The 13,300-nt window shown below is 35.1% G+C and overlaps 2 protein-coding genes across 5 annotated transcripts; one reads left to right on the forward strand and one right to left on the reverse strand.

Annotated features, from left to right (window-relative positions):
- The first annotated feature begins 2,709 nt into the window (after positions 1-2,709).
- LOC140004131 (uncharacterized) lies at positions 2,710-5,910 on the forward strand. 2 transcript variants are annotated; one of them, XM_027231746.2, is made up of 2 exons: positions 2,710-5,141; positions 5,301-5,910. In XM_027231746.2, the coding sequence occupies exons 1-2, from the start codon at positions 3,006-3,008 to the stop codon at positions 5,733-5,735; spliced, it is 2,571 nt and encodes an 856-aa protein (XP_027087547.1). In that variant the 5' UTR covers positions 2,710-3,005; the 3' UTR covers positions 5,736-5,910. The 2 variants fall into 2 exon arrangements, with proteins under 2 accessions (XP_027087547.1, XP_071915948.1); XM_072059847.1 differs by having other exon boundaries at positions 2,714-5,910.
- A 181-nt stretch (positions 5,911-6,091) lies between these two features.
- On the reverse strand, positions 6,092-8,531 carry LOC113709041 (actin-depolymerizing factor 1). 3 transcript variants are annotated; one of them, XM_027231794.1, is made up of 3 exons: positions 8,285-8,531; positions 6,647-6,912; positions 6,092-6,517 (listed from the first exon to the last, which is right to left on the reverse strand). In XM_027231794.1, the coding sequence occupies exons 1-3, from the start codon at positions 8,285-8,287 to the stop codon at positions 6,367-6,369; spliced, it is 420 nt and encodes a 139-aa protein (XP_027087595.1). In that variant the 5' UTR covers positions 8,288-8,531; the 3' UTR covers positions 6,092-6,366. The 3 variants fall into 3 exon arrangements, with proteins under 3 accessions (XP_027087595.1, XP_071915986.1, XP_027087600.1); XM_072059885.1 differs by having other exon boundaries at positions 6,719-6,912; positions 8,285-8,501; XM_027231799.2 differs by having other exon boundaries at positions 6,647-6,849; positions 8,285-8,498.
- Positions 8,532-13,300: the final 4,769 nt, after the last annotated feature.

The following is a 13,300-nucleotide window of genomic DNA, read 5'->3' on the forward strand; positions in this document are numbered from 1 at the left end:
TGCATACAATTCTTACAAAACAACTTTTAACCAAAAGGAATAAGCTAACAAATAGTCCTTCATGTATTTGCTTTGTAACTTTTGCATCCCTCACATAGTCATATTGGTAATGATGATTTTTCGACCCTCACGGATTGGTTTTCAAAATCTTACGTCTGTTGCCTATAAAATGATAATTTTTCATCGCTTACTAATAAAAGGCATACTAACTAATTTGGATTAGTATTTTTTAAAATTTTTATAAAAAAAAATATTGTAATAACTTGATGAATATAAGATAAAAAATAATTTACTGAAAACGATAAATGATTTTGAAAAAACAATTAGTTTGTTTGGATTGAGATAATTTGAGATAAAATAATTTGTTTCACAAATTACAATCACCTTTTTATTTTACATACGTCACATTACAAAAAAATATTATAGTAAGTATATCAAATAAATCATCCAAATAAACTTCTATCCAAGCAAACTCAATGGCAATCCAAACGAAAATCGGAAGATCGAAGAAAAAAAAAAAGAAAAACATTCCTCACATTTCTTTCTTACTTTAACTAAGGCACGCAACCATTATCAAGAAAAAAAAAAAAAAAAAACTAAGGCACGCAACAGTACTCTACGTGGCAGAAAATGACAGGGTAACCACGGGTTGATTAACATTTCCTTTGCTACTAGCGAGAGGGCCAATATTTCCCGTGTGATAAGTTGCTTAATTTTTAGTCATTATATATTTTTTATAATGTAGAGAGTCATATAATTGTTATAAGTCTACCTTGAATTACAAAACAATAGTATGGTAAATTGGTTGGGTGAATATAGTATTAATAGTTTGTGTAGTATGGAGGATATTTTGCAATATAATGGTTAATACTATAATTGAGACAATGCAGTGTCGACATTTTGTGTGGTATGATTTGTATAAATTATGTGGTCTGAGTGAGAATATTATAAAGATACACATCTATATTTATGTATATCTCTATTACTCACTAAGTTTCGTAAACATAGGCCTATTTCCTTTTTAGCACAAATTAAAACATTTAATCAATATAATCACAACAATTATTTTTCTTTCATATTTTTGCAAAATGCTGCTCACTAATATTAGATCATTAATCCACATTAAGAGCCATGTATTATTACATTGTTTTTGAAATTTACAATATTTTAATTTTTTAATGTAAGAAAAAATATAATTAATGTTGCATGTTTGACTAAAAGAATAATAAAAAAATAGCATACAACATTGCTTTTCAATTTAGAGCAATTTAGCACCATTAGGAAAAATGAATATGCTAAAAATTTTATAATAATTATATATATACATTAAATATGGGTATATATCTAACAATATAAAATTGAGAGTTGCCCTATTTTTTTTTTGTCAAGCGATTATCCTGCAATTATTATTGGATGTCCGGGCTATTAGTAAATAACAAACTAATTATTTTTTTCAGAGAACGAAGAGAATAAGAATAAAAACAAGGGCATTAAAAATTTGTAATAATTATATAGAGTAAATATGGATATATAGACTAATATATCTTTATAATTGTATGTTTTAAAAAGTAGTAGGATTAGAAACCATTTTTAGTCCAAACCCTTGACACCTTAACCGTTTTTGGTTGATTGCGATAACAATGTTGGATTTTATTTATTTTTAACTGTTATTCAATTTTTGGGAATCGTGTAGTCAAAAGCTACTGCTGAACATGCTAAACAACAACTACATTCAACAATTTTACAAAACACTATTTTATTTCATGTTTTTGCAATATATGCATTCATTTTCTGCAAACAATTGTATTTAATGTCACAATAATAAAATCCATTTTTTAGAGTCATTATAGCGAATAATAATTTATTAATTATTTTATCAATAATTGTATATTTACAGGATAACTGCTTGATCATAAAAGAACTATTCATTATCCAACTCTACCTCTTATACAATTAGATAGATTAAATTAGATAGCTAGATTAGATAGAGTTAGATTATATAGATTATATATATATGGTATAATATGGTATAATATAATTGTTAGATATATGATTGGTCTTAGCGATACACATACACTGCCCCTGGAAAGATATGGTGATGGTGACGATCCTTGAGTGTGAAGACACGTGATGTACCATTCCCTAATCTATGCATCATAATAATGCAGTTTATGCATGCCACCGCCATTTTTTTTTCTGGCTTTAATCTAAATCATTTCAGACCAATTGACGAAAATAACCTCCACATCCAACAACAATTACAGCATAATTGCTTGACCAAAAAGGAACTATTCGTTACCCAACTCTCCCTTTTATATATTTAGATATTCTCTCGAACCGAAAGGCAGGCGAGGGCGTAACTTTTTGCACCTTGACTTCCACAATTCGGGAAAGAGACAAAACATTTTCTTAAAATATAAACTAGCTCAAAATTGGTAACAAAGCTAATTTCTTTCATTTGAACTTGAAGTTTTCTCCCGAAAACCATTTAAACACACTGCACCCCAAAATTTCAGCTGATTTACAACTTTCAAATGCAAAATACAAACCGGAGGAATAAAAAATCAAATCTAATAAGGTTTTCAACTTCCAAGCACAAAAACACAAATCCACGGAGGAACCAAAAAATCAAGTCCAACAGGAATCCTTAACATGTACTACAATCCTATTGAATACAAAATTTACAAGTTGTTCCATTGTCAGTTAGTTCTATACACAAATCCTTTCCACGCTCCTCCAATCCTCATCAGTCATCCTATCATCCCTTTCAATAGATTTTTACGGGCCCACAAATTGTGACGCAGATCCTAATTAAAATATTGGGCGTGTCAAATTTGGGCTGAAGTGCTAAACCATGCTCAAAGGTGAGGCAGTTTGGGCTTGGTTATCCCGGATCCATACTGGCCAGGCGCTAGACGCCATTCGCCACTCGGCACTCTCACCGAATAGAGTACACCAGAGCTAAAACGAGGAGAAGCCGAGAAACTACTCGGCCGTGGGCAGAGATGAAACACCGTCTCCGCCTTGGTCTCCGTCGCCGTCTCTGCCGTCCCTTCTCATCAATCCCGATTCCAAGACCCAACCAAATATCTGTATTCCAAACCCCCCAGAAAACAACCGTTGATGATGACGAAAAATTCATTTCTATCTTAAACGACATCGTGCGAGGCAAGGAGAGCTGGAAATCCGCCTTCACCAACCCCTCCATCTCAGCTCACCTGAAGCCTCACCACGTTGAAAAAGTCCTCATTTCCAATCTCCACGACTCGAGGTTAGCTCTCCGCTTCTTCAATTTCTTGGGCCTCCACAAGAATTTCCACCACTCAACTACGTCGTTTTGTATCCTCGTCCACTCTTTAGTTAGTTCCAATCTTTATTGGCCTGCCTCTTCGCTTATACAAACCCTTTTGCAGAGAAATTTAAATCCCTCGTTAATTTTTGAGCATTTTTATAATTGTTATAGAATATTGAGTTTTTCTTCTAGTTCGGGGTTTGATTTGTTAATTCAAAGTTATGTTCAAAATAAAAGAGCTTTGGATAGTTTAGTGATCGTGAAGCTGATGAGGGAGTGTAAGTTAGTGCCTGAGATTAGGACTTTGAATGCAGTTTTGAATGGTTTAATTCGAATTAGGCGGTTTGAGATGGTTCTTGAGTTGTTTGATGATGTTATAGGCGGACTGGGGCTTCGGCCTGATGTATATATGTGTACGGCGTTGGTTAGGAGTTTATGTGAGTTGAAGGATTTCAAAAGAGCTGAAGAGATGGTGAGTTGGGTTGAAAATGGTGGTTGTGAATTGAATGTTGTTATGTATAATGTCTTGATTAACGGGTTGTGTAAGAATGGGAGAATTTTGCGTGCAGTTGAGATTAAGAATTCGTTGAGCGCCAACGGCTTGGGAGCTGATTCCATTACATACTGCACGCTTATATTGGGTTTTTCTAAAGTGCGTGAGTTTGGGGTTGCAAAGGAGTTAATAAATGAGATGGTGGAGTTGGGGTTTGTTCCCAGTGAGGCTGCTGTGTCGAGTGTTGTTGATGGGATGAGAAGGAATGGTGAGATTGCAGGGGCTTACGACTTGGTTTGTAAAATGGGGAGACTTGGGATAGTGCCTAACTTGTTTGTATACAATGCTTTGATGAATTCTTTGTGTAAAGATGGGAAATTGGATGAAGCAGAGTCACTTTTTGTGAGAATGGAAGAAAGGGGGTTGCTTCCAAATAATATAACTTATTCTGTTATCATAGGCTCGCTTAGCAAATGTGGGAAATTGGATACAGCATCTAGCATCTTGGCCAAAATGCTTAATGCTGGGGTAGAAGTATCCGTGTATCCTTATAATTCTTTGATTAGCGGACAATGCAAGTTGGGAAAATTAAGTGCTGCAGAGTCTTTGTTTAATGAAATGATCAATAAAGGACTGACTCCGACTGTTGTAACCTATACATCGTTGATAGATGGCTACTGCAAGGAAGGAGAAGTTCACAAGGCTTTGAGGATTTATCATGAAATGACTGGAAAAGGAATTTCACCAAATACTTATACCTTCACTGTGCTTATTTCTGGCTTCTGCCATGCAAATCTGATGGGGGAAGCAACTAAGTTATTTAATTTGATGGTGGAAATGAATGTTATTCCTAATGAAGTTACTTATAATGTCTTGATTCAGGGGCACTGCAAGGATGGAAACACAGCAAGGGCCTTTGAGTTGCTTGTTGAGATGGTGAAAAAGGGTCTTTTACCTGATACATATACTTATAGGCCTCTGATAAGTGGCCTTTGTCTGGCAGGTAGAGTAACTGAAGCCAGAGAATTCTTTGACAACATCCATCGGAAGCATTGCAAGCTAAACGAGATGTGCTTTTCTGCCCTTCTGCATGGTTACTGTAAGGAAGGAAGGTTGAAGGATGCACTGAAAGCCTGTCGGGAAATGGTGGAAAGTGGAATACACATGGACCTTATATGTTATGCTGTACTTATATGTGGAACTTTAAAACAGCATGATGCTGATAAATTATTGTGTGTTATGAAGGAGATGCACGACCAGGGATTGAAGCCTGATGATGTAATTTACACAAGCATGATTGATGCATATGGTAAAGCTGGAGATGTAAAGACTGCGTTGGGATATTGGGACATAATGGTACATGAAAACTGCATTCCAAATATTGTGACGTATACTGTAATGATTAATGGTCTGTGTAAGGCAGGATTGATTGACAAGGCTGAGAATCTTTGTAAAGAAATGCTAGCTAGTGGTCTGATTCCTAATCAGATTACTTATGGTTGCTTCCTTGATCAGCTCACTAGAGAAGGGTGCATGGTGAAAGCAATGGAACTACACAATGCAATGGTCAGAGGTTCTCTAGCAAACATCGTCACGTACAACATATTAATTCGGGGTTTATGCAAGTTTGGCCAAATTCAAGAAGCTGCTAAGACCTTGGCTGAAATGATAGACAATGGTATTTCACCTGATTGCATTAGCTATTCGACAATCATGCATGAGTACTACAGCAGAAGGGATTTCCAAGGAGCTTTAAGGATATGGGAAGCCATGCTGAATAGGGGTGTAAAACCTGATAGAGTAGCTTATAATATCGTCATATATGGGTGCTGTATCGCTGGTAAGATGGCCAAAGCTTTTCAATTGCTCGATGAAATGAGAAGAGGACGTGTGGAGCGAAAGCAGGCAATAAACTTGATTGGGAAGTTCAGTCCAGTCACATGTGACTAGATTTAGATAATACTCTGTAGTTAGATTCACAAACGTTACCGGCCGACCTTGTGACATTCTTTAAAATTGCCACATTCAAGGTCATGTTTTTCTGGTGGACCATGACCTAAATGGCGCCCGATGTCTTCAATGCTATGGGATGATGGGGAGAAAATGTGTACAACTCTTTTTCACATTTGTTAGTGTAAACTGGATTCAGCAGCTAACAGGTCAATTGCTCAAATGGAAAGTTTTAGAAAATTTTCTGACTCGTCATGTCCGAGCAAAAGCTTGAAAGTTGAGAGTTGAAACGTAACGATGAGCACTCCCTTTGAGGTTTGCAAAAGAAACTCCTATCCAAACACACTCAAAATATCTTGTAGGAAGGAATGCAAATATGCAAAGCATAAATAGTACAATAATGGTTATCCAAGTGCAGTCTCGTGGCACAGTTTCCACACACAACAAATCTTCAAATAAGAGCGAAGTGACATAACTTGATCTAAATGAGAACAAGTCTATCCGATAAACTTGAACAAGAGGCTAATATCATGTCTTAGCCAGGTTCAACCTCCCAAGAGAACTATTAACATTTGCTCTTATAGTAAGTGACACAATAGAAATTCACTGCAATGCAAGAGGTTTTTCAAGTTCAGTTGGCACGACTCTTGAAAACATCAAGACCCATTTCAGTTGGATCAGTTGCTTGCAGCTCTACCTGGATACCATCCAATTCCCTCTTAAACCTGTCTTTGGAGCTTGCATAGATCATTTTGCTTCGCACTTTTGATGTATCCGGAGACCTTAAATCAAATAAAGAATCAGAAAGGAGCAGTAATAGTCAGTAAACAGAATATGAAGGGTAACAAATTGGCAAACCAAATTTTTTTAAGAAGTATTTTCTTGAAGAACAAATTGATATGCAATAATACCAGGCAATAAAGAAAATCCTGCTCTTTTGGCAATTCTCTGCAGTCACAAAATCGAAATCAAAAACCGCATACCGACACTCATCAGCAGGAAGGCTAGCAGCAAAGTCCTCGTAGCCTTGACCAGGCTCACCAACCTTTTCCACAATTACCTGCTTCTGCTTCTCCTCAATCTTGAATACTATAAATCTGTACGTCCTTTTTGCCTTCAACTCCAAAAATTTTAATTTACAATCATCATGCACAGCCATACCTGATGCTGCATTAGCCTATAGATAACAGATAAATTAAGTATAGAGCCACAAAGACAATGATGGAGGTGCACATGTAACACAATGATATCAACTGTCAGCCTGCATTGAATAGATAGTAAGAAACCAACCTAACAGAAGAAAACTCACTAGAGCCATGTGAGACGAACTCTGGAGCGAGGTAAAAACAGGAAAATGGCTAATGTAGACAATAGAGGCAAAAATGAATGAAATTGAGACTTCAGTTTTTTATTAAAGGGAGAAATGAATCGTTTATTATCATTTCTCCCTGAATTAAGAAAATGAATGACACATCTGATCTTTTTGACCTGGTAACAATGACTAGTTCACAGTTAGATATCCACTGTCTCTATTTGATCCTAATAATGAAGGTTAGAGAAAAAAGAAAGGAAAAAAATCATGAAATAAACAAAATCTGACAAGAAATTAGACAGCCTTAAGCCTGCTTAATTGAGAAGGCCTTGGGCCTCACTGCATTGTGCACTTACTATAGTTATAATCCATCAAAGTTGGCCCAAAAAAGCATAAAATCTACATTGACGTTCTATTTTTTTTAGCTATAAGAGGTTGCTCAATGTGTTGCACCATGCTCAATAGGCTTGTGAATAAAAAGAGACCAAGTCCTATCAGAACAAGAACCTTAAGAAGTGTTTAGCATAGAACAAATGTTAACTTCAACAAGCTCAATGGAAACTTCGTGGGGAACTAAATCACTCAATTGACAGATGCCTTACATGATCCAAGCAAACAGAATCCACATATGCAACTAATACAATAAACATGGCATAAATTGTTAGGAATTGATCACCTCACTAAAAACTTTTAGTTCAAAAATGTGAGAGAACAAGCACAATTCCACCATTTTCAGATGCTAGAAGATGGGCCAGAAAAACTGTACAGGTCCCAAAAAATAGGGAAAAAGAACTGCAATTACGAAAATAAAAAACAAGTCGTATTCCAAAAAATGGCACAAGTAAATATCTTCCAGAAGAGATCAGGCAGCTTAAGCAAGCCTAAACCAACTTCGGGTCCTAAGATCGATGGTCGAAAATTCAAGGTAAATCAGATCCGTGAGGTGAAACTCACAGATAACAAACCAAATCTCAAAATCTGCAGCAAATAAACTAACCTCGAGGTTTTTACTGATCACAAATCAAAAGGCCAAAAAAAATTGAAAGGATAAAAACAAAACAAAACAAAAATCCTCCCTATTCTTATTGAATAGAGTAAATATACACGGTAATAGGAGAAGTATGCTAGTTAAAAGGAACAAAAAAAAAAAAGACAGAACAGGGGAAAAAAACACAATAAACCACCTAGTAACTTTTTCTATATTTAGGAGTAGAGATTGAGTTGAAAAAGCACTGACCATGGTTAAAGACTGGTGATCGGAGTCGGAGGAGAAAATGGAGGGAGGGAAGAGAATTTAGAGCTGAGTTGATTTCGGAGCGGAGACACTTGCTGAGAGAGATATAAGACTGAGAGAAGCCTTTTTCTTTCGACTGTAGGAGACTTCTGTATTTTAATCCAAGGAATAAAGAAATCAATAGGGAAATTTTGAGGGCAGCGGCTTGGATGTTCGTCCTACTGACTAGACTACTAAATATCATCATCATGGCGGTCATGCATCATAGCTCCAGGGGGTTAAAGATGGTCGGGCCAGTTACGATATGACGCGTGTTTTGTCTGAATTGTCTGATATGCCCCCGTTGGCGTGACCCTTTGGACTAGGCCGTCAACGGGTCGGGTCCGGATCAAAATTTATTATTCCCAACCCGGACCCGAGATACTATATTGGATCCGGGATCCAATCCGGTTATCCGACAGGTCTTCTACTCTGTGTTTCAGATTCAGATTCGACGAGTCTCGGGTTCGGGTCAGATCTACCCAAACAAATCTATCAAAGTTTACAATTCCTAACAAAAATGAGAAAAAAATATATTTGTAAATTAATTTCTCACTAACACAAAAAAAAATCAAATAAGAAAAGAAATCAAATTAATCGTACTCAAATACATCACCCTAATCAAATTATATTGATAAATATATATTTTTAATTATTAATCCATTTATATCCGGATCCGGGTCGAATACAAGTTGAAATACTATATTCCGTAGCCGACCCATTTTTTCATTTGACAAAACGGATCCGGATTCAAATCCGGGTAATGGAATTAAATCCCTATCCGTACCCGAAATAATTTGATGAATCCAATCCGCGTTGGCAGGCCTACTCTAGACCCACCCTCAGGACCCTTCTCTTAGAAGATGTTTGAAATCCTCTCACGTCTCACTGTTTGTTATGGTTACATGTTATGGGCGGTATTTGGATTTTTAAATTATCAATTATTCTAATGTTTAAAATGTATTTATATAATTGATGAATTACAAATTCAAATATCTCCTAAGAAAGTTAAACAATTAGAATAATTTGACTGAATTTCAAATTCATACTCAAATTCCTCAATCCAACAAAACCTTATTTTAATTTGGCTTGTTATATTAGGGTTGGATTTGGCTTAGAAGTGCAAAAGAGTCCAACTATTCACGAGTAACTCATTCAATAAGTGGACTTGTCTAATTCAACCTACTCGTTTGAACTCACGAATCAAGCTTAAATTTCAAATTCTAGTACTTAAAGGCTTAACGAGCTCATTTGAGTTGTTGCATTTTTAATTAAATTATTAATAATACAAAATTACTCTTTTAAGTATGTTGTTTGTAAAATTTACTAAAAAAACTTAAAACCACTAAATAAGCTCAAGGTCAAGTACTTAAGCTTGATTAGGTTTAACAACTATTTAAAACCTTTTTTGAGTCGAGTTTGAATTCAAATAGAAACCTTCTAAGTTGAACTCAAGTTTCAATCCTCAAATATTCGAGTTCAACTCAACTCGAATGCACCTCTACACGTGAATAAGATATTGTTCACTTTGATCAGATCTCACAAGTCATGACAATTGGAACGAATTGACAGATACCAAATGAGAGCTTGTTAGTTGCTCTTTTTTTCAGCCTGTCCCTCTGAATTAATTACTTTAACGTGTTAGCTTATATTCCAATTTTATGTGATTTCTCATTGTTAATATCTTCAGAATACTATAGCCTGAACCAAAAGCATCGCACACAATCTTATAATTTTTGGAAAACAAGCCTGAGTTGGCACCATGTAGCAACGGAAACCTGAGCTTTCAATACCCAACTCAATATTAAGCTTGAGTTGGCACCATGTAGCAATCACATCCTAAGACAATAACAGCGAAATAAAGATTGAGCTTCCTTGAAATGTTACTTCAATGTTCAAACCCACCACCACCATCACCTGTCTCCTTTTTGAGCTTTTGGTATAGTGTCTAAAGTTCATCGATTGACAAACGACAACTTGCAATTGCCAGTTTCAAGAACAAGGGTCTTTGCTGTTTCATTACTGTACAATGTAAGAAGGTGGTGCAATTCGGTTATGCAAGGGTGTGTAATAGCCTTGAAGTAAAAACTAAAAAGCACAAATTCTTTTCACTACCGTTTCTGACTTCTTTGATTCTTGCAATTTCAAGAAAAAAACATGGCTAGGCTGACGGCAATCGGACTTTAAAAAGCCATCAATCTGATTTCATGACAACGAGGATAAACAAGTTAATTTTGTTGCAATTAAAATTTTTTTATTGCATGTCTACTACTAACTTAAAAAAGGGAAAAAAAAAGACTACAGTATGATGTGAGAAAAATGTATATATGGCTTTGTTTAGATTCTCCATTTGAAAAACAAGTTTTTTCATAAACATGATGTTATTGCAATGCATAAATAAAAACAACTCAAAAACATCACACATATACAATATATAAAAGGATAAAAAACAAAAAAAAACCCATGTAGTAAATTTAATATACAGAAAAGCCCCATTGTGGTTTCAAAATATATAACATGACACCTCATATTTCGAACTAAATTGTAAATGTGACAGAATCCACTAAACTTAACGGATATGACTTTTTGGAATCTGAAAAAAAAAATTTATACCTAATTTTTAACAAATATACCTATTTTACCCTTTAACTCTCAATTCTCTCTATTTAGAGAATAAAACAAATGACTTTTTTGGGCTGTCATTTGCTTAATTATATCAAGGCATTTTGGTCATTTCATCCATTTCCGTTAAATTTAACGAATTCCGTCACATTTACAATTTAGTTCAAAGTATGGGGTATTGTGTTGTACATTTTGAAACTACAGAGAATTTTTTTGTATATTAGGTTTATCACAGGAGACTTTTTATTTTTTAAAACAATTCCAAATATACAAAAAATTAAAAAATAAAATCTATAGTATCTTCTTCTTCTATCTATCACTACCACCATTACCCTCCCTTTTTCACCTCCCTCTCTTTCCATCTCGTTCCTCTTCCTTCTTTTTTTTCTTCCTCCCTTTCCTCCTCTTCTCTTCCCTTTCCCTTTCCTGCCACACCCTAGCTCCTTCCTTCTAGCCTCAACCAGATCGAGGCCTTTGGTCGCGATCTAGTCTTGACAAAGCCAGATCGGGAAGGGGAGGGGCGGCGTGTAGCGAGAAAGGGGAGGAAAAGGCAAGGGCGGAAGGGGATAGAGGAAGGAGGAGGAAGGAGAAAGAGAAAGGGAGAAGACGGAAGGAGTAGGGAGAGAAGGAATGGTGGCGGTAGTGGGTAGTGGGTAGTAGTGGGTTTGGGCAAGTTGTTGGGCTTGGGTTTGGTTTTCCTACTCCGTGAAAGATCAAAAGTTCTGAGCTCAGGCGGTCTGAGATCAAAAGTCTGTAAACAACAAACACCTGATTTGGAGAATGAGTTTTTGTGTAATTGCGTAGTGCGACAAACTACAATTTGTTCTTTTAATTTTGCGCCAGAAAAAATCATTTCATTTTCTTCGGTAACAACCAGAATACTCAAATAATTCTACAGAAAAATAAAAGATAATAGAGACTGAATTTTTTTTTTTTTTAAAAAAAAGCAAAAGTTCAATAACGCGAAACAAATTTTGCAATATATAGAATTGGTTGTCTATTTGTGTGGCCTCAAAACAAAGATAATTTGCCTGTCCTTTCATTCAAACGAAATAACAGATCAACAAGTTTTCAAATTGATTAATTAATGAATTAATTGTACGTGTATATTTGGCTTCAAATTGGAGCATGAGCGCCGGAAGCTATAGAAATGCACGGTGTTTCCATATTCCAAATTGAAACGCCGATTTCACCATGCAACATCATGTCATTCTCCAATATGTTAAACTCTTTTATGGTGACTCTTAAGACACATCTTACAAATAGTAAAAGCTTTGCATCATACTGAATCAGTTAATTGCGTTTGATGAAATACTCGCATTATGATTTATGAGAGTCGCATTTTTTGAGAAAATTTTAAAAATTTTGTGTAATAAGGTTCTTAACAACCTCTTTACGGCCCATAGATTACATTTTTTAAGGTATTACACCATTATTTTTCTAAAACACTCCAAAAGGCTGCAATCCAAATGGAAGTATTGTCCATTAACTCTTTCAAGTCACTATTTTCTTATTCTTTATGTTTCATTTACATTGAAAATTTGTTGAATTTGATGCTTCCTTTTCATTCTCATCCGTTTTAGACTAATCTTCTATGTACGCTTCAATGTTAGTAGTATGTTTGGATAGAAAATTTTTTTTTAAAAAAAATTTCACTTGCATCATTAATAATTTCTTAATTCACTTTTTTATATTTGTAATATTTATCTCACATACATCACATCACAAAGGTGATACAATAATTATTTGGAATAATACTCTATCCAAACAAAGCCCAATTGCTAGTTTTTGTTACATGCACTTCCTAAAAGCATATGATCACATGATACTTCAAAAAGTTGAAAACCATGAAATTTGAGCTCATATAGGGTTTTATAATAGTTAAAATACCTAAATTGTGACCAATTTATTATATAAATACACACATTAATAATTATTACACGAATTTGAGTTCTTTGTACAATTGTGAAAAACTTTTGATGGCTCGAATAAGACCATATGAGCTAGCCTTTTTTTTTTTTTTTTTAGCAAGAGCTAGGCTTGATTTTAGCTTGAATCAAGTGAGTTTTAATTTGACGGTCCAGGTCGGGCCTATCGTGATGGCCTGATTCAAACCGCCAAAAGTATGGTACAGTTACCAAAAAAAAAAGGTGCAACAGCGTTGGTCCTTATTTTTTATTATTTTCTCTCGCATTTATATTATTTTAGAAGTTTAATAACTGAATTACATATTAATGAGACCGTTCAGTGGACAATCGTTGAATCCTTCACATATGTTATTAACACACGATGCATCCTTGCCAAATGCAATCCATTTGCATTTTTGTTGATTAAGGCCCGTTTGGAAAGCAATTTTTA

This window comes from Coffea arabica, chromosome 1e (assembly GCF_036785885.1).
Source record: "Coffea arabica cultivar ET-39 chromosome 1e, Coffea Arabica ET-39 HiFi, whole genome shotgun sequence".
Taxonomy (NCBI): domain Eukaryota; kingdom Viridiplantae; phylum Streptophyta; class Magnoliopsida; order Gentianales; family Rubiaceae; genus Coffea; species Coffea arabica.